This window comes from Chroicocephalus ridibundus, chromosome 11 (genome assembly GCF_963924245.1).
Source record: "Chroicocephalus ridibundus chromosome 11, bChrRid1.1, whole genome shotgun sequence".
Taxonomy (NCBI): domain Eukaryota; kingdom Metazoa; phylum Chordata; class Aves; order Charadriiformes; family Laridae; genus Chroicocephalus; species Chroicocephalus ridibundus.
The window spans coordinates 12,486,906-12,514,890 of NC_086294.1; the positions used below are offsets into that span (position 1 = coordinate 12,486,906).

Below are 27,985 nucleotides of genomic sequence, written 5' to 3' on the forward strand. Positions count from 1 at the left end.
TTCAGCCGCCCAATGCCACAACACCGATAGCTGTACTTTTCACCAGCGTATTGTATGACACCTAACCCGCACACGGAAACGATTAATATGGAGTGGCTCCCTGCATTTATCACCATCCTAAACAAAAGGTCATCTCTTCCGCCAGCAGTGACGCCGGAGCAGAAGGCAATACAACACCTTCACTTACCGCCTCCGAGCCTCTATAAATAGCCATTTTTTAGCAGTTGGCCCACAGCGACCTGGCAGGTGCCGTTGCGTGAATGACTCCACACAGGTCACAGCTGTGACTTGTTTGTTTTTTTCCAAGATGTCTCGCTTTCTTTCGTAGTGTTAATTGTACCAGGGAAATACAGCAGGCTAAAAGCTACATGATTTTTTTTTTTTTTTTTTTACATACCACAGTAGAAACAGTTACCGAGTTATATTTGTCAGAGTCACAGTAGTTGATGCATATTTGCTATTCACAGACTGCAGAATATTGCCAATAACCTCACTGGTGGGGACTGACAACACGGAGATACATGCATTCATGTGAGACCATAATCAATGATGTCTATACTGTATTAAGCACATTCATTTTTTTTTAAACACCTTCCAGTAAAATCGATTCCTTTAAATTTGTAGTTAAAACTTTTTTTTTTTTCCACAATTACGCACAAAATAACCTGTAAACAATTTGACATTACACTTATGTACAAGTGAACCACGTTGGAAAGTAGAGAGGTAATTCAGTGGGTGCCACTTAATCTACAACAATGTGCAACAGCCTGACTCAGCCTCAGCGAAGTCATTAAGTGCTTGTATGAGGTCCGAAAATGTACCATGAGCAAGGCCCCGAGTAGAGCGCGACATCACCAGACCCCCCCCCTCTAAATCCTGTGTTGGCCGGGAAAGCACTGCGCTCGCAGCACTGGCTCCTCCACCGCGGCTGCGTCTCCATCAACCGAAACGCCGGCGCGGGCCGCGTCCTGCCAACAGGGGAAGGGGCCATTCCGCCCCCCCCCAGCCCAGCGCCCGCTGCCGGGGCGGCACGGCCCGAGGGGACGCGCAGGGACGTCGGGGATCGCACACCCCCCCCCACTGAAGTCCAACAATTCTCGTTCAACCAGCTGGGCCCTGCCGACCTTCTGCCTCACCTTGGTAAGTTTTGTCTGTTCAATTCTGAATTCTGCTTTTTCGTGTTTGCTTTATCATTGCTATAGTTTAAAATCTGTAATATCATACTTATAAACGGATTTATTTTTTTTTTTTTAGCTAAGTGATATCGATGCCAAGAAAAATAAAGAATGTCTTTTTATAATATAAATAATTTAAAAGTGCTTTTTTTGTTCTTTTACTATTAATCTACAAAACCCCGTTGGGGCATAAACTATCCATAAGACTGGACAATTATTTTGTACCATGATATACATGGGGCCGTATGCATAAAGTACTCTGGAAGTCAAGTCCACGTGCAGACTCGCAGTGGTGGAAAGGGCTTCAGGGCAGGGTGAGAAGTTGGAAAGTTTCCTCCAGCCTTTGTCGGGCCAGGAGAGGGGTGTGAGATACGGCTGAAGGTCGTGGTTACATTGTGGTCATTGCCAATGAAAATCAACCTTGTTTCCTCGTTTTTCTTGTCCCTGCTTACTGCAGGAGGGTTGGACTAGATGACCTTTATAGGTCCCTTCCAACCCAACACATTCTATGATTCTCCTTCAGCCCACAGCTTTGCAAATAAAATTAATACATGGACTCACATAAGCAGAATTAAAACCCCAAAACATGTTCTCCAGAGTGCTGTGACACCTCTCTACAGTGTACACAGATGATTTAGGGAAAAAATAAAATTATTTGGTTCCCATGGGTCTATGTAAACCCATGTGTTCTCCCTTTGCCCCCGCCCGCCCCGGCCCTGATGCTGTGAGTCCTGCTCAGGCGTCTGTCTAGAGGGTTTGGGCGGGTAACAAAGCCCTTGGAAAAACTGGTGTTTCTGACTGGGAAAGGCGTCTGCAGGCACGGGGCGCCCAGGGCAGTGGGGATGTGCGTGGCCATCATGGGAGATGAGCCCAGATGAGCCAAGCCCAGGCGCCAGCAGCGCTCGCGGCCAGGACAGTGCCCGTGGCACCATGTGGCCATGGGGACAGCAGCGTCACCCACCCGCAGGGCACTCATCCCGCCGTGCCCTTGTGCGGGGGTGTGGGTGCCTACTTGCTCCTCCAGCCCGGCATCCTACACAAAGCTTAAGCAAGACGACGGACCAGCCCACGATAATTAGAGCCTGGCTATGCAAGACCATCACCAGACAGCCAGGCCTGTCCACCACGCACACAAGCGATGAACACTGCAAGCAATGTCAGTGGATGTGAATTTTATTACAGCTTAACGGTCTTCTCTCTCCTCACTGACGCGAGTGCCCATTTTTCTTGAGAAAAGCTGTGTTGGTAGAGTCTCAGCCCCACTGAAGTCAATGTAATTTTTCAAATTAGTTTCAATAGAACTTATATTCGGTATTTGTTATGCGTGGAAAGTAGCTCAAAGCCCAGTTTGCTCCCCAGATACTTTAGAAAGAATAAGGTACTCTGTTAACTGAGTTTCATTTTGGCTTGCTACTGATTAAGTGACCAAAAATGTCCTAGGGATAGACACGGCTTCTTTCACTGAAACAAAGCAGAATTGAGATGAATATTTTTAGAGCTCAAAACCCAGCTACCTTTTTAGACAACTCTGTTATTCCGATTTCATTTTTCCCCACTGCATTGCATCCGTCTCCCCCCTCGCCCCATTCCAGTGGAGAGCCGTGGGGACTGCAGCCCCCACCCCGCGCAGCGCCAGGGGGAGCCTGGCAGGAAGAAGGTGCCCGATGCGCCAAGCACCGACCGCATCCCCTGCGTCTGCCGAGCTGAGGGCTCGGGTCAAGGTACCGCTTTGGCACCCGCCTATTGCAGGAACTTCTCCTGCACCTTCTAACAGAGAGCGGTGCCGCATCCCGCAGACGGAGGAGAACAACCTCGCTAAAAAGGTGTAAGTCTATGCCCTTCATCCCAAGGTGCATGTATGTATCTAGCTAGCTATATATGTGTATATGTACTTGGATATATGTCTATATGTCTAGGTATGTGTGCATGACAGTATTTTTTATGTACGTGTACATGACACTATTTTTGGGAAGAGATCTTCCAGAGTTAATACATCACCCTCCTGTGCTAAGAAAAACCCCCATGTCCATGCCCATTGGCGGAGGACACCACCAGCAGGAGAAGGTTTGGTTGCTCTTTCCTGATGCGCTGCTGCCCACATGGGAACTGCAGGGCCATGGCGGAGCATCGTTTTTAATTTCCCTGGTGCCTGTCTCTACCCGGCCACGGTTTCTCCACACCATTGCTTGGTGTCCCCATCCTCTGCCCACCCCCAGCCCCAGCAGCACAGCTAGCTCCAGGGTCTTGTGCCTGGTGGTGGCCCTTTGGCCGCTGATGGTGGCTGAAGAAGGTGCCCAAAGTGTGGCTCTTTCGTGGGGTGGGGTTCTTGCCATGGGGTATTGGCGGTCCGGAGAAAGGCAGTGAGGCAGGGAGGGAGAGAAGGGGACCTCTGAGCAGCAGTGATGGATGCATAGAGGTCCCCTTCTCATCCCTGGAGGTGTCCAAGGCCTGGTTGGATGGGGCTTGGAGCAAGCTGGTCTAGAGGGAGATGTCCCTGCCCATGGCAGGGGGGTTGGAACTAGATGAACTTTAAGGTCCCTTCCAACCCAAACCACTCTATGATTCCATGATTCTAGGCTGCGCAGCATCCAGCATTTTGGGTATCCCCCCATCGGGGAGGGCTGCAGCAGAGGCCACTCCACCTCCAGCCCATCAGTCTGAACAGCAAAAAGCCCCGAAGCACAGCCCCCAACGCCCTTGTACACCAAACCACCCTGTAAAACGACTGCAACACAAAGTTAGATCAGAACCGAGTCCCTGCAGAAAGGCAGCAGAAGGTGCATCCGGACACACCGACACACGGGTGTGCACCCACACGCCGGGCGCCTGCCCCCCTCCCGCTCCCCCCCAAACAGCACAGGAGTTGTGTTTCCTGGCAGGTTTGGCCTGCCTGTGATTAGTGAAGTTTAAGACCTTTATTTCTGTAGCACTGGAAAGTAATAACCATTTCATCTAAAACTGAAGACATGAAGGCCACATAAATCAAGCCCATTCGGGCGCATTTCATTTGGTCTAATTTTTCTACAGTTATTAATCATCGTGCAATCCTGAACGTCAGTCTGGGAACACACACACGAACACACACACACACACACATATCCAGCGCCTCTTCCTCCGCTCTGTCACACATTTTATAGCCCAAATATTTTTGATATTAAAAAGAGACAGGGAATGATCTGGAGTGGTGGAAAGGACAAGGTTTTAGCTGCAGTTTTCTGCCAAGGAAAAGGGATGACCCATCCCAAAGTGCGTACTCGGCTGGGAATTCCCAGGGAGAGCCCTGTCTGTTCCCCAGTTTTGTTTGCTTAGTGCCAGAGTGGGGGGGAAAGATGCAGGAAATGGTGAGTAGGAAAAGAAAAATTTTCTAAATTAACCAACAAATAACTAAGAGCAGCCAAATCTGTGGATCTTGTGCAAAACATTGTTTTCCATGTGAAAACGTGCCTTTTGAGCAGGTAAGGGGAGGGCTGCACAACTACCACGCCTGAGCTCGAGGGTGAGAGAACGTCTTCAAACCCGAATTGGTTCCAGAGCCTGATCCCAAGAAGTGCTGAGTTTTCTCACCAAGCCCAGCATCTCCCAGGTCAGACCCTCTGTTTCACTGTCCTCACTCCACATAGCACCCTAACTAACTCACGCGTAAAACCTCAGCAGAGATGATGCCAAGCGGCCGCATCCAAGCCCTGTTCTCCAAAGACTGGGAGATGTATTGCTGGGAGGGTGTTTCCCCCTCCCCACAGCCAGCTCGTGCTTATTGATCACTCTGGACAGGTATTGCTTCCTTTTTTGCTGGTAAAATTTGCATCCTCGTCAATAAACACCCGCGTAACATCTGCAGCAGAGCGATGGGTACGAATGCCTGCCCGCGTGCTCCTGCAGACCTTGTAGTTCTTGTGGCAGAACAGAAACACCAGAGCTGGGTGTGTGGGCGCAACGGAGCCCCGCAAGCACAGAGACACCGCCCCGCTGAAACCGCGTGAACGTCAACAGAAATAATCCGCGCATGCCTGACACCACCTCCCATGGCAGTCTCTGCAATCAAAGAGGGGAAAAGAAGCCCTGGAACCTGCAGGATGCTAAAGAAGTCAGGATCAAAGCGCTTTGTGTTACCAGCACTATCATTTCCCATATCATTTTTATATATACATATATATATGTGTGTGTGTGTATGTATGTGTGTGTATATATATATATATGTATATATAATCTCCTCCTTGAGCCTGCAGGAACCCGCCATCCTCACCCTCACCGCCACTTGACACCACAACCACCACACTTGGCCCCGGCAGAATTCCTACAGCTTTCCAACTGGGATCATCACGCGTTTAACCCACTGGCAGTGGAGAGCCCCAAGAAACACAAGAGGCGTGGGGAGGACACAGGGGGAACAAGATCATCAAAAACCAAACGGGATCTTTTGCTGAGGGCAACAAAGAACCACACACCGCTCCCTGCTCTCCACGGAAATGCATTTGCAGTGTCTGGGAGACGGGGTGGGGGGGAAGGAGAGGGAGAGGGAGCAGGAGAGAGACAGCGAGATGCGGTTTCTGCTGTGCAGCCCTCAAAGACCTGAAGAAGAAATGGAACATCCACAGACTGCTAAAAAATGCTCTGTTCTGAGAAAGTGCAGTTATAAGGAGAGAGCCAGAAAATCTTTAAGCAATATATATTGATATATATATACATATATATATACACAGAGATATATATACACACATATATATATATATGCACATATATATACATACACATGCTTAAGGTAAACTGTCATGGCATAGCTTGTTTCTTTGAGCTGGGTACATCCCTCCAAACAAACGCACGACGCGGAGAACGCAGACGGCATGCACCCACAGCCCCCCGCCGCTGCCTGCCCGCGGGCCGTGTCCCCCCCCCGGCGCCCGTGGCAGCCACACGCGGGCATCTCCTGCTGTCGGCATGGTTGTGCCCTTAAGGTATTCATTCAGCTTGTGTGAGACTCGGAGTTTACAAAGAAAAGCGTTTGTCATTGTGCTTCCACGACTGGAAAAATATCGTTACCCTATAACTATAAATGTTAAGGTGAAATAGGCAAATTAGGCAGTACTATAGAGATGCGGTTTGTTTTTTTTTTGTGACCTAACAAATAATTATTATTGGGAATTATTTTCGTATCACTTAGAATCTTGCCCTAGTGGTAATAAGGTCATGTGCTTTCCCCACCCTGTGCCTATAGGTGGTACTTCCGCAGCAGTTCCGATTGCCAGGGATGTTTCCTTTCTGGAAACCTGTCTGGGATTTTGATTTTGAGGAAATCCTGGATACATTTTTCTAGCTCCTCCTCGATGGAGAGCTTCTCCTTCACCGCTTTTTTCTTGCTGGAGTTGGACTCCCGGGAGCCGGAGGTGAGAGTCCGGAGCAGGTCGCTCTTCCTCCGGATCTCGGACTGCTGCAGCAGCTGCACCGGCCCCTTCTTGGCCGGCCGGTCCAGAGTCTGTATGTTGGGCTGGCGGGTGACGGGGCCGCAGATGACGGTCTCCTGGGGGGAGCTGGCCTCCGACTGGCTGTCGCAGCTGGACGTGGACAACTCGTTGCACGACGTGCCGCTCTCCCCCTCCTTGTCGCCTTTGCCATTCTTGCAGCAGCAGTCGCAGTGGGATGAGGACCACCGGGAGGGCTCACCTGCAAGAGGAACAGAGAGCGCCCCGGGGTTACCGACAGCTCCAAACCCGCGCCCGCGCCCACAGACAGCCCGATCGCCCACCGCTGGGATCACCGCTGCCCGCCGAGACCCCGGGGGACCTCTCCTGAACGTCACCACAAACTGCCAGCAAAACCTCCACCCGCTCTGGAGGGGGGCTGATTCCCACTGACTTTGGAGCTGCGTCACCTGCTCCACTTGCGCATGTTGCTCAGGTCCCCTGAGAGGTCCAATGCACGTCTGAAAGTTTTCTGAAATCCTCCTCAGTCACAGGAGGATCCAGTCAGGGGCTTACCCAGCGCGAGCAGACATCGTCCCAGAACACTAACTGCTTTTCAGGTTGCAATGATTTGCTGCTACCTCCACCCACCAGCCCAAGCCCTGAGCAGATCACACGGGGCTCTTTCTCCTTTAAAAGAAAATCCCCATGAAGTCCACAGAAATTTTGCCCAAGGAACAACAAAGAAAAACCAGAAAGAGGGCTTCAGATTTTGTCATTCCTGATCCATCCCTCCAAGTTTTACCTGTATGTGGGGTTCCTTTGAAGCCAATAAACTCACAGGTGTGAGCAGAGGTTACGGGGCCAAGGCCATGGGTTCAAAACAGACACAGAAAAGATTAATTTTTGGCTGCCGGAGGAAGGCAGGACGCCGGCAAAGCCGCCCCTTCCCAGCCCAGCCACTGTCTCCGCAAAACACGAGGCATCCCACAGCTCATTCCAGCACTGATCTTCCCACAGTTTGTCTTCAATAAAGGCAGGGCTGGACAGGAGGGAAGAAAGCCCGTTCGCATAGGAAGGGTACGGCTTCACTGGTTTGTGAAGCCGTCGGGCCGGTCTCGCCTGGGAACGCCAGGCTGCTTCAATGCCATCGAACCCTCCCAGCCTCATCGTCCTTTTGCCTTGAAAAGGACAGTATCGAATGCGGTGTTAAATCCACCCGAACTCATTTTTTCCCCGTTTGCCATGTTCAGGTTACAACCAAAGACCCGCGGATTCTGCAAGGATCATCTTCGCACCGTTACACACAACTGCAGAGCCCTGCCCCTCGTTAGCGACTGCACATAACGAACCAGGGCAGGCAGACGCCCTGCCACGGGCTCTGCCCTGGAGCAGACCAGTGTCAGCCACGTGGCACGGGCCGGCGGCTCTCCTGCGTTGATCAGGTGAGGTTTTGTCCCTGCTGGGGGGGGACGGGGACAGGCAGGCTGCTGCCAGCTGTCACAGTCCCATCGGGGCAGCTATGCAGGGCCGCTGCTGGCACCGCAGTGGGAAGTGCCACCGCGGGAAGGGAGCGGCAGAAGAAAGTGTGGAAAAAGCAAATACGCAGATCCTGGGCACGGGCAGCTGGCACCGGTCTTTTGCCAGACGGTCCAGGTAAGTGCTGGCAGCCACAGAGACACTCAGCGTTGGGGGTTTCGGTCCGGTCCCAGCGCAGGGAGTGCACGGGGCTGCGGGAGGCCGGCAGCCGGGGGCCAGCACCCCTGCGGGACACCACCGCGGGACACACGGACACCCTGCTCTAGAAATCACAGGCTTTCCCAACGGCATGAAACAGAACAAAACAAAACAAGATGTTCCTCGTGTCTAAACAAAGCGTTCAGACAGTAGTGCTCCCACTGCTCAGAAAAATGTTTGTTATTCTCAGTCTGTAATCATCACAGTCTTTTTACTTTCACTGGATTAAATATAACTATTCGTTCTTTTTCAAAGTAACAAATCAAACCAGTAATGACGATCCAGGTGATCATTGGCTATTTCTGCCAATAAACATCTCTCCCGCAAAAAATGAAAGGATCTATATGGCCCGCTATAGAATGCGGAACTAAGTGCCAGAGGGTGCCCGGCTCCCCAGCCCCCAGGGAAGAGCGTTTGGGAAGTTCCCTCTCCCCTCATTGACGGCTATAGCACCCCTGATTTTTCCAGACATCTTTTCTTCTCCGTGGTTTGCTAGCGCAGCCGGCTCTGGCCGTCAGATGGTGCAGCCAGAGCCACCAGCCCCCGCCGTGGTGGGGACCGTGCCACCCGTGTCCCCCCGCCTGCCCACAGGCTGACCCCATGGGCTACTTGCCCCATGCCCGCGGTAGCCTCCCCTGCACCAGAGCTTGGTCATGACAAGAGAGAGGCTTTTGGGAAACACACTCCTTCATCTGCATAACCCATCGGGATGGGAACCCCTGAATAGTACTTAATTTATTTCCTCATTCACGTAGCACATGGCTGGAATTTTTCTCTTTCAGCTGGAGACCTGCCCAAATGCAACAATCCGTGACAAAGGGGAAGAGCTGGCATCGATAACAACTGTTCCCTGACCAAACCACGGCAATAATCATGGATTTAAATGTCATTTGGAAGCATCCATCTTCCCACTAAAATGCAATTCTCATTTCCAACTCATGCAGCTTGGTAACATTATCCAGAGCAAAAAAAAGCGTAATTTAGCTCAGGAACTTCAGACCAGCAGCACAGCCCCTGGTCTCGTCTCCCCCATGAGAAGGGACCTCGGCCGGTATCGCCCCACAGCCGGTATTGCCCCATGGCGCTTACGGCATTTCTGAGAGCGGTGCGGGGGCAGGAGAAGGGGCTGGGGAGGGGAACGGCGTGGGCAGAGCCGCAGCGTTGTCCCCACGGGTGCCACAGTGGTGACGGGCCGCGTGTGGTGCTGGGAGCGCGGTGGCACCGGCAGCTACGCAGGGAGGGCGGGGAGGCTGGTGGGGAATCCCTTCCTCGCAACAGGGTCCAAGTGACCATTTGCTGCCATTGCTCCAGAAACAGGCCCCCAGCAAAAAAAATGGGGAAAAAAAAAGAAAAATGAAAAAAAAAGAAAAATGAAAAAAAAAGAAAAATGAAAAAAAAAGAAAAATGAAAAAAAGGAAAATCATAGAACGGTTTGGGTTGGAAGGGACCTTAAAGCCCATCCAGTGCCACCCCCTGCCCTGGGCAGGGACACCTCCCTCCACACCAGGTTGCTCAAAAACATTGCGGCCAGCTTCAAAGCCCCAAAGCCATGGGAGCAAATGCTGGAGGACTCGGGGTTGCAAGCGCACGGCAGCAAATTGTTAAAAAGCTGCACCGCTGACAGTCACTGCCCTGCTCTCCCATTGCTCCAAGAGCTTGGCTTTGGCAAAGGCGTTATATACTGAGCCTTTGTAAAACCCCGTGCTTCTGAAAGGCACACCCACGAGCAGCTCCTCGTTGCAGTTGACATTACAGCTCGGCGAGGGTTGTCCTGCCTTGCAGCTCCTGCAACGAGGGGCTGCTCCGGAGCCTCTGCCCTTCCCGGACAGAGAACATTCATTCCAGCAAGCGACCGCAGCGCCTGAAAGGCAAAAATCAATCGGGTGTGAGGGAAGCAGTGAGGGTGTTTCTGGCCGGCCCTGAGGAAACAGAGAGGTGCTGGGAGGGGAGATCTTCCTCCCCGTCTCTCCTGGCTGGTGGCTCCCGCTCTCCTTCCCAGCCTTTGCTCTGCACTTGCCTGGAATTACTTTTTCTCTTCTCACCTGCAAACTCAGTCATTTTCCCCACGCTTCTTGGGTGCATTTAAGGGTGACAGTGAATCCTAACAGAGGAAATACATCCGAGGCCACCACTGCTGCCACCAGCTCCTTCAGGACACGTTCTCCCCGCTCCGGATGCCTGGCTCCCTCCTCGGCACGGCCCCGAGGACTGTGGTGGGGACACTCGCCCACTCCCACGCCGGCACGACGCGCTCCCCCTGCCTTTGCTGCGTCCCCTCCCCACCCTGAACCCAATGGAAGCTGGAAATTGGTGAAAAATGAGTCGAGAGGGAAAAGGTCTCTGCTGAGGTCAGTTCCCATTAGCGCACCGGGCATTCTCCTCCCACATCCTACCGCTGGCTCTCCGTGGGCAGGTGTCGGTGTCTCCCTAACAGTTTCTGAGCAAATTCATAGGGACACTCAGTGAAAGCCTATCCACATCCCATAGCCACGAAACCCAAATCAAAGGGCTGTGCTTGCCCAGCCAAGGAATGAAACTCCAACAGGCGCCTGAAATGCCCAAACAGCCCGGACGCTGAACATCACGCACCAAACATCGGACCCCAAACATCAGACCACTGCAGCGGTGCAGGACATTGCCACAAGGACCTAAGCAAACCTGAGCTAATGTTCAGCATGCTCAGGTCGCAGACACCTCCTCCCAGCTGTAACTTCATAGCTGTGGGGAAGAAGAAGGGGTCCAGCCCCCCATGCCCCAGCCAGAGGGAGCAGACCCTGCTCGGGGATGGCCACACGGGCAGGGGGACCCACCAGCTGCCATCAGGCACATCTAGAGTATATACTTCATTACCACAAAACAAGCTTTTTATAAGTTAATTAAGACCTGATAGATGCTAATTTCACTTAATGAATATTCACCAACGATGGGCATACTGCGGGTGAGCCAGGAGGCAGAAATTCATCTCGTCATGAGGCTGAACAGCCAAACCCGGCGCGATGCGGGTGCTGGGAACAGCCGCGGGGTCGGGAGAGGTTCCCCGGGCACAGACCTCCCACCGGCACCAGTGTCCAGCGAGCGGGGCCGGGTGGCCTCCCAGGAGCGGGGCCAGGCAGGAGCGCTGGCAGCCAGCAGCGGGTGCGGGGGACGCGGAGCATCCCACGGCAGATGCGGGCGCAGATCTCCAAACACTCCGGGCAAGTGAGAGCCCAGCTGAGCCGCTGCCGCAGCACAAAGCGGCCAGTTGCGTTCTGCAACCTCACCAACCGCTCCACGCCCCAAAGAAGGGGCCAAGGTGAACAGAGTTCTTTTGGATAAATACATTTTTGACACCTTTAATTGGTGGGCAAGTCTGTATGGGCAGTTAAACACACTCGCAAGCCCCCGGGCCAGCCTGACTGCCAGCCTTCCCGACACCCCGCGCTCGCTGGCCACAGCCCGGCACACGCAGGCAGAGCCCCGGCACCTGACACGTCCTTTTCCTTGTAGCTACGGAATCAGCTTAAGTTTTATGCCGAAAAGACCTTGATATAATCATTACAAGAACAACATACCAGGCCAGCCAGGGCAGTACGTTAAGAAAAGCTAGAGAGAGAGGGAAAGCTATGGAGAAAATTGGATTGCCCTTTAGCATTTAATGAAGTAGGGGGGAAAACTAATTTTCATGAGGCTATCTTCAGATACTGGAGGAAGAAAAAAAAAGAAAAAAAAAAGAAAGGTTCCAGTATTAAGTAATAATACATGAAAAATACATCTGTGCCAACCAGGATCAAAGTAATTACCATGCTAGGAAGCTGGCTCTGTTAGTTAAACCGGCACTGTAAAATTATCGGATCTCAAGTCAAGCAAGCTGAGCTCCGCTGTGTTGCAGGTGCACAGCGAGAAGTGCGGGCGTAGCTGCCTCGCTCGCTGCGTTGCAAACCCCCTTTGCCTAATTTCGACACGGTCAGGCACGGGCTGTGAAAATCACGGCTTCTGCCACCTCCTCGGCAGCAGGGGATGGCAGGGCATCCCAGAGGCAGACTGTCAAAGCCCAAATCTCCAGGCAGGTACCAGCCACAGGAATGCGCCAGCTCAGGGAGCTCATAGAAGGGTACACGCATTCTGCCCATGGAGTTGCAGAGATTTTGGGGTAAGGAAATACAACAACAAAACTCTAACAAGGGAAGGAAGTTGGAGATTCTCAACACATCACACAGGATCTAATTTTATCATTTTAAGTAACTAAAGTACTCTCTGTATTATATCAATTAGTTGACATCAAAGAGAGAGAAAATGATCGGTCCGTCTGGCAGAGAGGTGGACCAGACTGGGGAATTATGGATAACTGCGTGCGCGGCTGCAACGCAGCCTGTTGGAAATGGAGTCCTCCCCACGGGCATGAGGGCAGGAGAAGCCCAGTGGGCGGGCTGCGGATCTGCCAGCCCGGCGCCGCACGCTGGTCCCCGCGGCACGAGGGTCAGAGGAGCCGATGTGCGCTGGCACGCCAGCCCAGGCGGGCGCTGCAGGGCCAGGGCACCTGGCAAGGAGGGAGGCAAAGGAGCAAATGATTTAGAGAAAAAAAAAAAAAAAAAAAAAAAAAAATCCCTGCTCTTTGCTTCAGGCTGATTTATTATTTTTTTTCCTAGCAATGTTAAACCAAAACACTCCAGCCACCCCCTACCAAAGGAAAACAATACATTGTTTGTCTATTCAAAAAAAGTCACTTCTAAAAGATGTCTTGGAGCATAGAAGGAAGAACGGGAGACCAAGGGCTACGATTCAAGGCTGTGCCAGGTGTCACCTCCATGTAAACCCTCCCATATCTGGGAGTAATTAGAAGCTGCTGCCAATTCTCCGGTTGCATCAGAAAATGATTATGTATTACATTGTACTGAAGTGAGCAGAACTGTGCACTTCACACCTTCCACGGGCACACGTTATACGTTGTTTTCCTGGATACAGTGAGTTTTCAGCAGCAAGAGCTGTGCCGGGTCAAGGCAACCGCCGGCAAAAGCAGCGCTGGAACCACGGCCCCTCCTGGGGAGCCCAGCCCAGGCGGGAGCAGGGTCAGGGCTGCAGCAGTGGCTCTGGGCTGGGAGCAGCCTTCGGCGGCCGTATGTGCTGTGGGGTGATCACACGGAGAAGGAAATCAATAAAGCACTACTGAAAACATGCAGATTGCTGCTAACTGAAAGCAATGGCTGCAAACTGAACTGAAATCAATTAAAAAATGAGAACTACCACAGCCATTAAAAAGAAAAGCTAAGGCAAGTCATTCATCCCCATGATGAATGACCGTTCCTGCTCTTCAAGTGTTTTTCCCAGCAATTTCCCCAATCACTTTTACAGGACGTTTCACCCAACTATTCACTTCTTGGAATTTTGTGGAAGGAGTCAGTGACTTTCAGCCTACAGTTCCCACACTGACACCCTCGACACCCTCGTGAGGCTGCTGCGGGGGCAGCAGCAGGACACCCCCGCACCGCAGCGGGACACCCCCACGGTGCAGGGCGCTCTCGAGGGGAGGGGAGGATGCCCAGCCCTCGGAGAGGCTCCCGCGCTCCCTCCGCTCCCAAGCGGCGCTGCCCCGACCTGCCGCGCGGCACGGAGACGGGCACGGTGTCTGACGCGGGAGAACCTCTGAGCCCCGGAACAGTTCGCTCTCTCACTAAATCCCATCTCAAAAGCAAAACCATGCACACCTGGAAGGCCAGGAGAGACGTAAACCCCACAAGCTGGGCCGTTCCCTAGCACTGTACATCAGAAGCTTTTTATTAGAGTAAAACTGCTGCCGGGGTCAATTAATCCTTTTGGGCACCATTCTGCCATGCAATACATGTTTTCGCTGCGGTCCCAGGGGTACTCTAAGTGCCGCAGGTGTGAGATTTCATGGAGTTTGGGTCTGGGTCAGCAGAGAGCTCTTAGTCGTTGTGGGAAGCCACCAGCGCTCGGTGCCCAGGGGACGCGTGGCCCGTGGGGATTTGTGCCATTCCCAGCAGCCCGGCTGCCTTGCTGCGTGGGGACGGGTCACCTCATCCCGCTTTTGGGTGCTGTCAGGATGACAGACAGGGCCGACAGGAAAAACAGAAATATTTCTCTGCGTTGTGCAGTAAGAGGAAGGCATCTGCAGCGGCATCAACCCACGCAGGACCCACGGCCGAGCAAGGACGGGTGCTGAGCCCTGGGACTGGCCACCATCCCAGCGGCAAACCAAACATCACGCTGATTTAACCACAGAATTCATTAATTAATGACTAAATGCTTTGAGATTCTTGGATAAAAGGGGCTAATTAATTCTGGCCTGGCTTTCCTGCTTTTCTCCCTGATCTCAGCACATTTCTTTCCCAGTGCCCTAATTATAATAATTATTATTAGAAGCTTCTGAAGAAGCAGCAAAGCCTCTGATGTATAATTGACACACAAACCATCAGCCGTCCCATTTCCCTCTTCTCCTCTCCCTCTTTCACAACAAACACGCTGCCAGCAGGGAACGGGAAATCCCCGTGAAGGGGGACGGCTGGTGTGCAGAAAAATGGGGAGGAGAGAAGAGTTATGATACAAAATGAAATCAGCACAGAACCTTCAAACCAAAAAATCAATGAAGAATTTTTATCGTGAGAAACGGCACACAGACTCTAACCCTCGCCATCATGAAGTCCATCTCAGATACAACAGTGTTTGAATTCTGTAGTGCTGTACAGCCCTATAGATATTGCCCTACGTATAGCTGTATATCGGACAAACAGCCCACGGGAGACAGAGACGGGTTTCACCAGGCAGCGCTTCCCCCTCCTCCGTCCCCTCTGCACCCCCCTTAGGCAGCGGGGACACCCCGAATCCCCTCCACACTCCCCTGGGGCAGTGAGGACACCCCGAATCCCCTCCACATCCCCCTGAGGCAGCGGGGACGCCCCGATCTCGGGGTGCTGCAGAAGCACTTTGAGGTGTCTAAAGCTGCCCCAAACCCCACTGCAGCAGGTCGGGACGTCTCCCCCTCCTCCGCTTCTAGGAACTTTGAGAAGTAGGTTTTTGCATTAGTTCACCCAGAGAAAGGCTAACAGAGAATTTAACGTTATTCAAGTGTAAACACCACCCACCGGTATCGCCCAAGCGAGCGCTGCCTGAGCAGGCAGGCACCAGCCTCAGGCACTGCCTGCCCCAGCTGATCGCCCCACATTTAATCCCCCTGACAGTGCCCCAGTTGCTGCACGGGAAAGAAACCCTCCCCCCTCGCTCTCCAAGCCCACCTGGAAACGCAGAGGGAGCACAACCAGAGGTGTGAAACCTCTGGCAGACCCCAGGAGAAAGGGTTGAACACTTCTTAGGCCATTTTTTCCCTGATAAACGCTGTTGTCTTGAAGTATTCTAAAAGAGCGTGGTGATTTTGATGACATTTGCACTGGGAAAGTGCTCAGCTAGATCACTTCAACACCTCCTTTCGTTTTGACATCCATATTGTAATATTAATTTTAGTATCATACTACATACAGTTAATTTTCTGTTATAGTGCTTTAGACTCACAAAAATACAATGCTGTGATATTTCAGAACTAACATTACAAATTACTATTCCACAAGAAATTTCTAAAATTTGATTTTTTTTTTTCCCCCTGCAGAATTTAGAATGAAACGCTGATGTGGGAGAACATACAATGGGACAGTGACTGCTTTCTCGTGCAGCTCTCACCTCACAGGCAGAGCAGCTCATTGTTCACAGAACTCTATTCCTTTTATTCAACTTCTACAGTTTTCACGCTCTTTTTCCTGGGGGTTGGTGGGGGGGGGAGGGTGTTGTGGTTTTAGAGTAAGGGTTTTTTTTTGGGGGGGAAGGGGGTTGTGTGTTTTTTTCCAGGGGAAGAGGGATGGTTGAGCCTGTCTTACAAAATAACGAACGGCAGGTTTGCTGCTGCAGATACGGACATAGCACCGGAGTAGTAAGCAAAAGGCAGGAGAGAGTTTTCTTGCTCAGAAGAAGACCCCCCCCACACCAGCAGCAAGACCGGCAGCACGGCTGGGTGCAATCCTGCAGGAGGGCAGCGGGCCCCGGGCAATTTCCCCACGGAGACGCCCATCAGCCAGCCCCATGGTGAGCTGCTCCCAGGGACGGGCATCGCCAGCCCCACAGTATCCTTAGGGAGACACGGCTGGGAAGGGCCATGTCTCCAGGCAGGGTACGGGGGTTACGCACCGTGTGCTTTCTGAGGCAGACAGAGCTTTTTCCATAGTCAGACATCCCTTACCTCCACGCGCGTGGGCCGTACGCTCCAGTCCGTGAGCAGCCTCATTTGAGCCATTTTCCCATCCTGCTGCTTTCAACCCACTCTTGTCCATTTATGTTGTCCTTTCACCTCCTATTCTTACTGCTTCTCCTGCTTTAAGGCTTTGTTGTTGGTTTTTTATTTCTATTTCACATCCCTTTTCTTCTTCCTTGTCCCCATGACCTTGACCTCTCAACAGCTCTCATTTTTTTTTGCTGTCCCTTCCACACTTTATCTCTCCTGCTGGGGCTAATTGCAGCAGCTGATCCCCATCTGAGCAGTAATTACCAGCACTGCCCAAGTAGCCAGACCATCGGCAGGTGGGAACAGAGTAGCCCCCACCCGGGTCCAGGCAGCCCCCCAGGCCACCCCGACCAGCTCCCCATCACCTCCATCCCGCGGGGCCCCACCACCTGAGGGCTCGGTGCCCTCACCACCACGCTCACCTTTGTTTCCAACCTTGTGAAGCAAGTATTCTCCTTTCAACACCCGAAAAATAAAGCGTTGAAGCTTTTAAAAACATCACACATTATTCATATGGTAAATAACAAATGGATTGCCTCTAGGTCCGAAGATAAGGTAATGTCGGTGAAGTGACAATTTGATTTAGATCACTTATTCGTGCATGCACAACACCTCAAACCCTTTTTGCATCCATGCATGAATTAAAGGTGGTGTGATTGATGAGAGACTGAGGTCTAATTGGTGTTTTAATAAATACATTCCGACTTGGTAATCGAGCTAGATTTATCAGCAGAAAATGCCCCTGTCTAAATAAAATTACCGAGGTAAAGCTTAGGAACAATGACAAATGCCAAGCAAGTAATTGGCTCTGGGATCAGCGCCGGCAGCAGGACGGACACGCAGTAGATTTATTTGCATTTAGGATCAAGTATCTTCAGTAAAATTTCAGCACGCAAACAAAACCAGGGAAGGACTCGACAGCAATGTTATTGGTTTGAACTCTCCCATATGTTCAAAGGCAGCGGCGGCGGGGGAGGAGGGGAAGCGGCAGAGGCCACGGCTGCTGCCAGGCACACTTCGTACAAACCGAGCCGGCGTTCACCCCTGGGTGCAGCTGCGGACACCTGGGTGCTGCCGTGGCCAGGGCTGGAGCTGCTCTGCGCAGATACCTGGTGCCTTCCCAGTCCCTTCTCCTAATTTAAATTTTCTATTTCAAAGGTTTTTCCATTTAAATTTTCTGAACTTGCCAACCCAGTGTAACACCCACAATTGTTCGTCCACGGCCTCTCTGTCTGGGGAGGTCTAGGATTTGCGCAAGGGAATTTCAGCCAGTCCCTTGCCAGCACATGCACTTTCATCAGGACTCTCCCAGCACTTTGTGTTCTACTGGCGCTACCGGGATCTTTCCTAAAACACTCAATTCTGGGAATGAACTTCTGTGAGAGCATCAAATTTGTTTGGAAATAAAAATAAGTTCCCCAAATGGTGGAGAAAATATGAGACCTGGTGTTAAAATACCAGAAGGCATATTAAATGAGCCAAAATATTTACATACGGATTTTTCTCAAAGTTAAGATGTGATGAAGTTAAAATTCTGATTGGAAAGAGAAGCACAGAGTGTGAGCAGCCATATGGCAAGAACCAGAGAGCATTCAGAGAAACTGGCCAACCGTGGTCATTGACATCGTCAGACCATTTCTGAAAGTTGTGATGTACCCCGTCATACGGATGACTCCTTGCACTTCTTAACAAAAGCCTTTTTATTAGAGAAAAACCGCTTCTGTGGTCAATTTATTCTTTCGGGCATCACTTTGCTGTGCAATAAGTATTCTTTACTCTACCTGGAGCCCCCGTGCCGGCCTGCCCACAGACACAGCCTGGACTGGAGCCTCTCAGTGCTTGTCTAAATCAGCAAACAGGTCCTGGGAGGACCCTTCAGCCTCAGGCATCTCCCACCGAGGCAGGTGGGCGGTGACGGCCCCCGACCCACCACAGCCCCAGCCTGGCCTTCGTGGAGCAGCAGCGTCCTTCCCGGGGACACCCGCACCGCTCTGCGCCCTCCCAACAGCACAACACGCGGTGGAGACAGCCCGGAGAGTGACCCAGCGCAGCCTCCTCCGCAGGCTCGGAACAAGCCCCGGGGCTCTGAAACGGAGGTGGGAGGGTGGCAGGAGGTGGGAGGGTGGCGGGAGACCCTGCGGTTCCGTACGCTTGACCCTTGAGTGAGTTATTTCCACATTCAGGAAAACTCTGCTCTGTCTCTTCCTATGAAGATGTGTGGTGATACCTCAGCAAATGTCTCCATCGTTAATTCAGGTCATCTGTCAACTTTTAATTGTTTCTGATTATGGTCTCTTTAAATCAATCCTTTTTTTAAACCTCTTTATCAGCCTAACCATAGCTGTCTGCCTAACCAAACCCTCTCTGGTAGCACTGTAGAAATCGTTCAGTCTTGCACAACCCAGATTTATCTGCCTTTCTACCTTTCAGTTCTCAGCCACTAAGTAAAATCTTTGTCAGACCGAAGCAAGAGCTGAGCAATACTCTTTCAATTCTCACCTGTATTTTTCATTGGCAGTTCAGCAAGCGTTTAGCCTGAAGAAGAAGAGTAAAACGAATAGCCCGGGTTGTAGGAAGAGCTGAAGAGTTCTGACTGTTCAGCATTTCTGATATAAGAAGTGACTGGAGGAGTAATTCAGTGCTGCTGGCTTCCTTGCTTTGTACTCTCCTTTCCAAATGCTATGATTAGAAGCAATACTGGACCGTCAGGACTGTGGCATTTAAGTGTATCTTCCTCTGGGAAAATTCCATTGATATGAAAAACTGACGCATATGTTTTCCTCTGCCAATAGTGTTTGCTCTTTCTGTCCTTCTGTCAAACATCTCCAGCTCGTTTAACTTTGGTGCACAGAGAATTAATTGCTGCCACCACCAGCGTTTTCCTTCTTCAAGTCTAGCCTTGCCCCCTCAGATTTAAGACTCTTCTGTATCTTTTTTGATTTATTATTGCTGTATTAATACCTTATCTTAATGCAATCTTTCCTTTTACCTTCTATTGCTTTAAATTGACGCCCAAGAACTTGAAAGTGAAGTGTGATTGAATTAAGCCAGCCTGGGTTCAAGAGCGAGGGCTTTCCTTGTCCCCTCTGAGCCACCCCCCGGCGTTACCAACGGGGCGAGCGGCGCCCCGCACCACCGCTCTCTTAGCAGAAGAGGTGAGACCCTTTGGCAGGACATTACATGGAGCAGGCAGAATGCAGGGCAGTAACGCGGGCGCATGGTGGGTTGAACACCCACCCACCCCCGCCCCGTTGTTTTGCACTGACATATTCCTGATGTTTGTTACGAAAGAAATCCCAATCATCCATGAATTACAACCCAGGTAAAACCAAAGTAGTCTGGAGAAACAGAAAACTCATCCCCTCCCGGTGCCCTAATTTTAGAATTGCCCACGGGAGCATTCCCGCAGACCGCTCCACGGCCGAAGCCGAGAAATGCAGAGCGAAACGAGCCTCGTTGCAGCATTAACGCCTGCGGGAAGAGCCGGGGCAGTTTGCCCCGTGCCGCTACACCCGCCTCACACCCAGCCCGGCGCGTGGTACCCGGGGCCGCACGCAGGAGCTGGCAGGAAACACCTTGAGACACACACGTCTAGATAGATATTGGCATACATATATGTAAAAAACACAGTTTGCACTCAAACTCGAGCCCTGTTTTGGACACCTTTTTTAATTAGCAAAGCCGATGTGTCTATTACTCCCGCTTCTTGAAGATATATATTGTAAATTGCTGACAGATGGTTATGGTAATATGGGAGCAACAATTTTTTGAATTTTGGAAAATTAGAACTCATGAACTGAAAAATGCTCTGGAGATACGAAGCTATCATGTCAGCCTATGTTGTTCCAATTAATTGCAATCAATTGCTAATTGAGAGCTATTTTAAGACTTGTCATTACCCGGAACATAATGTAGAATAATTTGTGTGTTCCCCTTTACCCCCATCACAAATGACATCAGTGCAAAGAAATCTCAGGAAACTGAGTAAAAAAGAGTAACAGGAGCCTGATTCCTGATTTCCTTCTGCCTCTTTGGCAGGTATGATACGATCAGGAGCTGCGGATTTAAAAACTGTAAGAGACAAGGTCTGAGACAAGGAATCCCAGTCACTTGTTGGGGCTCCACCTCTAAAATGGCCGAGACACTGCCATTTCCAGAATGGCAGCTCTGACATTGCTGAGTAAATACATTTGTTTACTCCTTGGATTTCCAGATGGCACAAGGGTCTCGTTTGTGGAAGTGTGCGCCCAGCAGCCCTGTCCAAGGCCACCACCTTGAAATCATGGAATCACAGAAAGGTTTAAGTTGGAAGGGACCTTAAAGCCCACCCAGTGCCACCCCCTGCCCTGGGCAGGGACACCTCCCACCAGACCAGGTTGCTCCAAGCCCCGTCCAACCTGGCCTTGAACCCCTCCAGGGATGGGGCAGCCACAGCTTCTCCGGGCGACCTGGGCCAGGGGCTCACCACCCTCACAGCAAAGAATTCCTTCCTGAGATCTCATCTAAATCTCCCTTCTTGCAGTTTGAAGCCATTACCCCTCCTCCTGTCACTACCTGCCCTTGTAAAAAGTCCCTCTCCAGCTTTCTTGTAGACCCCTTCAGATACTGGAAGCTTACACTTATGCTTCGTATGTGAATACGTTCATATTTTAAAACAAGCACATATACTCACGGGGAAAGGAAGCACGGTTTGCAGTTGGATTACTGGGGAACACAGCGGTTTGGTTTGTGTCTTTAGCTTGACTGGTTTTAAAACAAAGGCCCCCAAATACTGACGGAGTTATTTTGACATAAAAATCAGATGACCTAAATAACTGTGCAGCGTTTGGCACCAGGCTAGATGCTTACTGCAGGAGCTGGTGGAGCAGGCAAATCCAACAGGGATATAGCTCTCGGAGGCAAAAGGCATTTACGAGAAAGACCCGCCTGCTCAAAGACACGCTGTCTGTCACCCACAGCTCCATTCAGACACGCACCAGCTTGACAACCTATTTCATGATGTCAAGTAGAAAAATCCCCAGGCAAAGAGACAACTAATTCTTAAATGAGGAGTTTCTGCTAACAGTGCTGGTTTCAACCAACAAGTGAGATTTTTTTTTTAAAATCAGTCTAAAGTTCTGCTGTCTTTTCAGTGCATTTTATTATGCTTGTGGTTGGCGCAAACTCAGCTCTCCTTTTAAAAGACCCAAGTTAAACTTTTTTCACCTGATTGTTTAATCACATACTCTCTTTCCACCTGGTCCCCACATACAAATGTATACTATATATACATATCTGCTTGGATCCTGCCAGAGGCTTCTGTGCTCAATTATGCTTGCCATCATCCCATGGATAAATTCACACCCCTTCACCTCATTCGTTCTGTTCTTGCAGTCTCTCTGTTGTTCCAGTTTCTCCTCTCTCACCTTTTACTCTTAGTATTGAGTGATTTGCTATTCTTGGAGCATCCTCCTGTTGCCTTTTTGTCTCTCCTCCAGTGCTGCTCCCAAAAGTCACCCTTTCCATGAACCATTTACGCTTTGGTCAGGTCTCCCCCTGGACTCTGCCATCCAGTTTTCCTTTTCCTCAGGGTTACCGACTTCTCTCTTTTCTTTACTAGTCCTTTTCCTTCACTTTACACATAGGCAGTATGGGGGTTTATAAATTAATAATTAAGCTGTAAGAGTAGGCAGTGAGCTGTTATAACTCACAACTGAAATGACTCAGTTGAAAAAGGGCAGGGGGGGGAGATTTCTTTGACTTTAAAAGCGAGGTTACTCAAGGTTAGTTAATAGAGCCCTGCTGCTCAGCCTCGAGGGGCCCGGATGGCTGAAGGGCCTCCCAGGGAGGAGGGGGTCGCTGGCTCCTGCCCTTCCCAGGAGAGCTGCAGACTCTTGCAGAGAGCCCGGCTCCTGCCAGGGGGGGTCCAGGAATCCCCCTTTCCTGCGACACCCGCCCAGCGTGCCCACAGAGCCCAGCGCCCGTGTTGGCTGGGATGGGAGCTGGTGGGACCCAGTGGTGCCCGTGTGCTGGGAGCAGGGTCACTGCCACTTGCACAGGTCAATCCCCACGGAGCATCCCCCGCCCGGGGACCAGAGTGGCCTGCGGGACCAGCACAGAGTTATCAACCGACCATGAGTCTATTAGTGGTGTTTCTTTTCTGCCCAGTTCAGCCCCGCTTGCCGGCGTTCCCCCCAGCGCCCGGGTGGCGCTGGCAGAGCTCAGAGCAGCAGCTGCTTTCTGGATGGCGAGCAGGGACGTGATAGATGGCGTTATTACGGAGTGAGATGAACCGTGGCTTGTGCACCTGGACCGGGCGGCAGCAGGAGGGCAGAGGACCAGCTAGGCAGCCAGAAACGGTTCTCCTACTGAGAGATCCAACGGAAAAAGTCGCTTCTTGAAAACAATTAATTTGGAAACCACTTTCCTCTTCCCTGCTCAAAGCCATTACTAATCTCCTAATTGCCATGATATGGTTTCCTTCTTATCCTGGGCTTGTTTTAAAGAATCTAACGTCCTTCACTTATTGTTCAGTGTTGCACGAAATGGACATGCGTGTCCCACGCGGGGACACCAGCTGCACAGCCGGGGGCTGCCCGGCGGCCGTCACACCTCCCGGCCACCGTCACACCTCCCGGCCAAACCGGCGGCACGTGGGGCGGTTGGTACAAGGCACCATTCCTCATCCTAAGGATGCATCCCCGCAGGAAGCCACAAATTACTTCCCTCGTTACCGGGAGTTAATGTTGCAAGAAGCGCAGTCGGCTGCCATAGCTGGCCAGCGGTGTTTGCAGTATTTATCACTGGGGATCACAGTGGTATTTCACTCTGACAACGGGCGCTAACAAACAGCTCACGTTCCTCGCTGTGGCGGCGCATTTCCAACAGCGTTGAACCAAGCCACAGTTTTCTTAAATGGCTTCTTAAGGACAGCACCGTGTGGCACTGACACTCACGGCGCTGGCTGCCGGCGCGGGGCTGGGGGTGCCAGGCTGGGAGCCGTGCTGGGGGGTGCTGGGGTGGTGGGGGCTCAGCGTCCGCCCGCGCTCGTCCCCCGCTTGTCCCAGTGCCCAGCGCCGCCCGCTCCGCTCCCCCAGCGCCGTCCAGCTGCGCCCAGGTAAACACTGCGGCTACGAAGAAAATGAGTGAGCTGCCAGAGGAGGCGGCGGCCCTGCAGGGCAGTTGTTCATTAATTATTTGGAGCGTGACAAAGGCAGATGCTGCCAGGACAAAGGAGGGAACCTCGACCCCACAGCCAGGGCCACGGACGGTGCTGAGCTCCGCATCAGGGCTGCTGCATTTCTGGGAGTCTCAGATATCCCTTTCCATAGGGGCAGATGCTTGGCTTTTACGAGCTAAGACACTCTCTCTGGAAGTTTGTTTGGTTTTTTTTCCCTCTGTCTGAACCTCATAAAATAACCTTCTGCTCTACAGAGATAAATTTGGTTTATGCGTGAGAAACATTCCCAGCCACAGTGGGCTTTGCCTTAAATCCCGTATCTTGCTGTTTAACATTGCTGTGGCTTAGCTTGGTTTATTTTCTTTCCTCTAAGTGGTGAATTGAACTTTAAGAAATGAATGGTTTGGTTTATCAGTCTTAACATCTAGACCAAAGCACTTCTGCATCAAATAAATGCATGCCGTGGGAGACCCTCCAGACGCCACTTTAAAAAAATCCAGTGGCTTATTCCAAACATTTTTTAGCACCAGCTCCAAGACCAATTAAGTTACCCATGCCTGGGCAATCCTAAACGCTCTGAGAGCACAAGCTTTTCCCCTCCGCAGAGCCTCGAGGGGGGCGAGGGGGTGCTGCCCACGGCAGCTGCCCGGCAGGGACCGCGGGCACCGAGCTGGGCTCCTGTGCCGTGGAAGGCAGGTCTCTGTAAAGGTCCCTCAGAAGCTCTCGAGCACAGTGCTAGCATGAATGAAACACCCGACTATTTCTATTGCTGCAACGCACAAAAAATAAATGTAGAACCCAACCCAAGCCTAACCTGCCCCATCACTTCTGACTTCAAGGCAGGCACTGTGCAGAGGGGACGCGGCTGCAGGCTAGTAACGCCAGAAAATGAATCAGTAGCATTTGTGAACCGGCTCCGTGGGAGTAAATCTAAGTGAAATCTGGAGGGAGTGACATTTAGAGATGGAAGACAAATCACGGCACCCATGCCTAGGTGACGGAGGGGACGCGCTGGAACACTCTGAACCAGGCACAAAGAGGCGGGGGGGATGTGGCATCCTCTGCTGCCCACAGCCGCGGGAGCCGCCCGAAAATCCTGCGGCAGTGACATCACTTGGTACTTAACACCATCAGCTGCGCGCAGATCCGACGGAAAGGGTTTTCTACCGGGTTCTGCAGGGTTTTTCCCTAATGGCTCTAGAGGATCATTTGATTTTTTTGAGGTGGGCACACTGGGTTGGATCAGTTTGGGGAAACTAAGCTGGTCGTAGTTAATGAATACACAGCTCTGTCCTGCACTCAGAGAAGAAGAAAATACTTTTTTTTTTTTCCTGCCTAATCCAACAGATTGTTAGATATTCTCTTCCATATATTTCTACAGGAGGATGCAAGAAGTCTTTAGAGATGTTAGTGGTTCCTATTAAACTCTGTAGGGTTTTAGTGTCATTTACAGAGACTCTAGAGGTATCAGCATTATTAAATTCCGTATAACTTCTCCATAAGAATGTTGAAAATCTCAACGATTATGAGTCCAGTACCTCTGTGGATGAAAACCGTATTCAGAGGAAATCTCAGAGCATTACAGATATATTCAAAATAGCAATAATGGAGGGATTTTTCTGCACGCTGTAATGTGGAAATGCGTCAAACATGGAAAAATTGGACTAACTGTCCTCTGACCTAGAAGAAATGTTGAAAATTTAAGTAAGCTCTCAGCTATGTAAAGACCTGATCCTAATCCCTCTGGAAATAATGTGAGCATTTCCACTGACTGAAAAAGACTTCAAAAGAGCACACCAGCTGCAGCTGTAGCATCGCGGTGTACTTTTGTACTCTTTACCTTACAGACACTTTATTTCTTTAGAAATCTCTACATCGCACAGCTATCCAAAGGCTAATAAGGCAGATTGTGAAGGCAGGCTGAGTCTAATGAAATCTCCAGAAGAAAAAAAAAATATATATGCAGAGGTAATTTCAGGATTATGTCAGGCTTCCCTAGTTTAGTAACTCCTCCCCAGCACAGCAGCCAGCCGGCTGGCGATGGAGCAGGAGCAGGGCATGGGCAGCAGCAACCCGGCCATGGCCGCTTGGGTAACTGCTCCGTTTGCACAACACGACCTACGGATGCTGCAGAGGAATCCTTCGTATGCAGGAAACAAGCCCCAGACAGGAACACACGCCAGTCAGGTTCATCACCACCGCGCTAGGGATGGGAGGGAGGTTTCAGGGGAGCCCTGGAAGAGCAGCTGCTGTTGCCTCCGTCTGCTTGAAGTGGTGGAGCCGAGGAGTAACTGAACATACAACTTGTGTTTTCCTGATTTCTGTTACTCCTTTTAGGTTTGAGCAGAGGTGCTGGTGTTGCATTTCTGCAGTGACTGAATGCAGCGCTTCCAGCAGGCACTGGGAACCAGCAGAAAAACTTTGTATTGATTTTTTATTGCATCTCAAAGAAAACAATCATTACAAAATCAAATTTGGAGGGGGAAAAAAAAATGTTTGTCCTGGGTTAATTTTGCATTTAATTTATAAGTTTCCATTCATGGCAAAATTAAGAAATAGCTGCTGGCATTGTGATAGCCTGTCGTCTACCTCTGTCTGCATCATGGGCCACCCCCCCCGAGGGCTGTGGGCACAACCGCCCCTGCTTTCCCAAAACTGCACTAGGGCAGAGCCCCACCAGTGGCAGGGATTCACACCATGTCACTGCTCCACAGATGGGCTGGAGGAAGGGTAGCACCACCAGGAGCCATCACCGAGAAACAGCTCGGAATTTTGCCTGTTGGTGGGGGATTTCCATGTACTCATTCCCCAGGGTTTCCCAGGCGCTTTCCCCGCAGCCTCCGGCTCCGGCTCCTCATCTGCTGCCCCAGGAGCGGATCCTGCACCGCAGGGTGTTGGGCTGGTGACAAACCAGTGCCCCCAGCAGGACCCTTGTGCTGGTGGGGATGGATCCTGGCTGAGGGATCACCATACTCGCATATATACAGGCTTTCTGAGATGTTAAACCGCATGTAACTGCTTAGCTGAAGTGATAAATAGGCAACACAATTATTTCAGCAAATATCAGATACTGCCTTATGGCTGCCACAATAGACAAGCTATTTCAGTTGGAGTTCCAGCAAACACCTTGCAATGTTTTCCAAATATTTTATATTGGAGGAAAACATACTTTCCCACATGTACCTAAAAGATTCAGAATATAACAGGCACATTATGGGTGGTTTTACATATTTTATTTCCACGTGTTTACTTCTGGCACCGTGAAAATCATTTCACCTGTTGTTAGAGCCTGCAAATGTCATTCATTAACTCACGTAGGGCACTTCTCTCTATTTTCCTATAGGTGCAATAGCATTAACTTGACAAGTAGGCTGGGAATAAATGCCATCGGGAGTTTCACGTGCGGCTTGCAACAGCACAACAAAAAGCACCTACAAAACTTCACCTTAACTAAAGCTGTTCCCTCATTTGTCATCCTCTGGTTCAGATGAAAAGGAGTTTAGCAGACAGGATGATGAAGAAACCAACTGTGTACTCCTCTGCTCGGTCCCTTTGGAAGCGATCTGCCCTTGCACGGGGCAAGGGAGACCCTGGGCCCCCTGGGGCTGAGGAAACCTCCCTGCAGCCAGCTCTGCCACGGGGGAAAGATGGAACGTCTGGAAGCAAGAAACACTCAGGACTTATAACACCTAAGAATGCCTAAGGGGATTCTGCCCCTCTGCTCCGCTCTGGGGAGACCCCCCTGCAGTGCTGCCTCCAGCTCTGGGGCACCAACAGCAGAAGGACACGGAGCTGTTGGAGCGGGGCCAGAGGAGGCCCCGGAGATGCTGGGAGGGCTGGAGCCCCTCTGCTGTGAGGACAGGCTGAGAGAGCTGGGGGGGTTCAGCCTGGAGAAGAGAAGGCTCCGGGGAGACCTTGGAGCCCCTTCCAGTCCCTCAAGGGGCTCCAGGAAAGATGGGGAGGGACTCTGGAGCAGGGAGGGGAGACATAGGATGAGGGGGAACGGTTTTAAACTGAAAGAGGGGAGATTTAGATTGGATATCAGGAGGAAATTCTTTGCTGTGAGGGTGGTGAGCCCCTGGCCCAGTTTGCCCAGAGAAGCTGTGGCTGCCCTGTCCCTGGAGGGGTTAATTCTCTGGTGCCTTGCTCCCCACATGGCGCACACAGGCCAGGCTGGAAGGCAGAGGCACCAGCCCAGCTCCATAACTGGAGACTCCCAGCCTCCACCTGACCGAGAAGCATTCGCACTAAAGCCGTG

At 51.2% G+C, this 27,985-nt stretch overlaps 1 protein-coding gene across 1 annotated transcript in view; it reads right to left on the reverse strand.

The window, feature by feature from the left end:
- Positions 1–5,914: 5,914 nt before the first annotated feature.
- KCTD16 (potassium channel tetramerization domain containing 16) overlaps positions 5,915–27,985 on the reverse strand; it is a 76,430-nt gene continuing 54,359 nt past the window's right edge. The window contains exon 3 of the mRNA XM_063348693.1: positions 5,915–6,833. Coding sequence (XP_063204763.1) covers positions 6,382–6,833 — 452 coding nt within the window. The 3' untranslated portion in view covers positions 5,915–6,381. The remainder of the gene's footprint in view (positions 6,834–27,985) is intronic.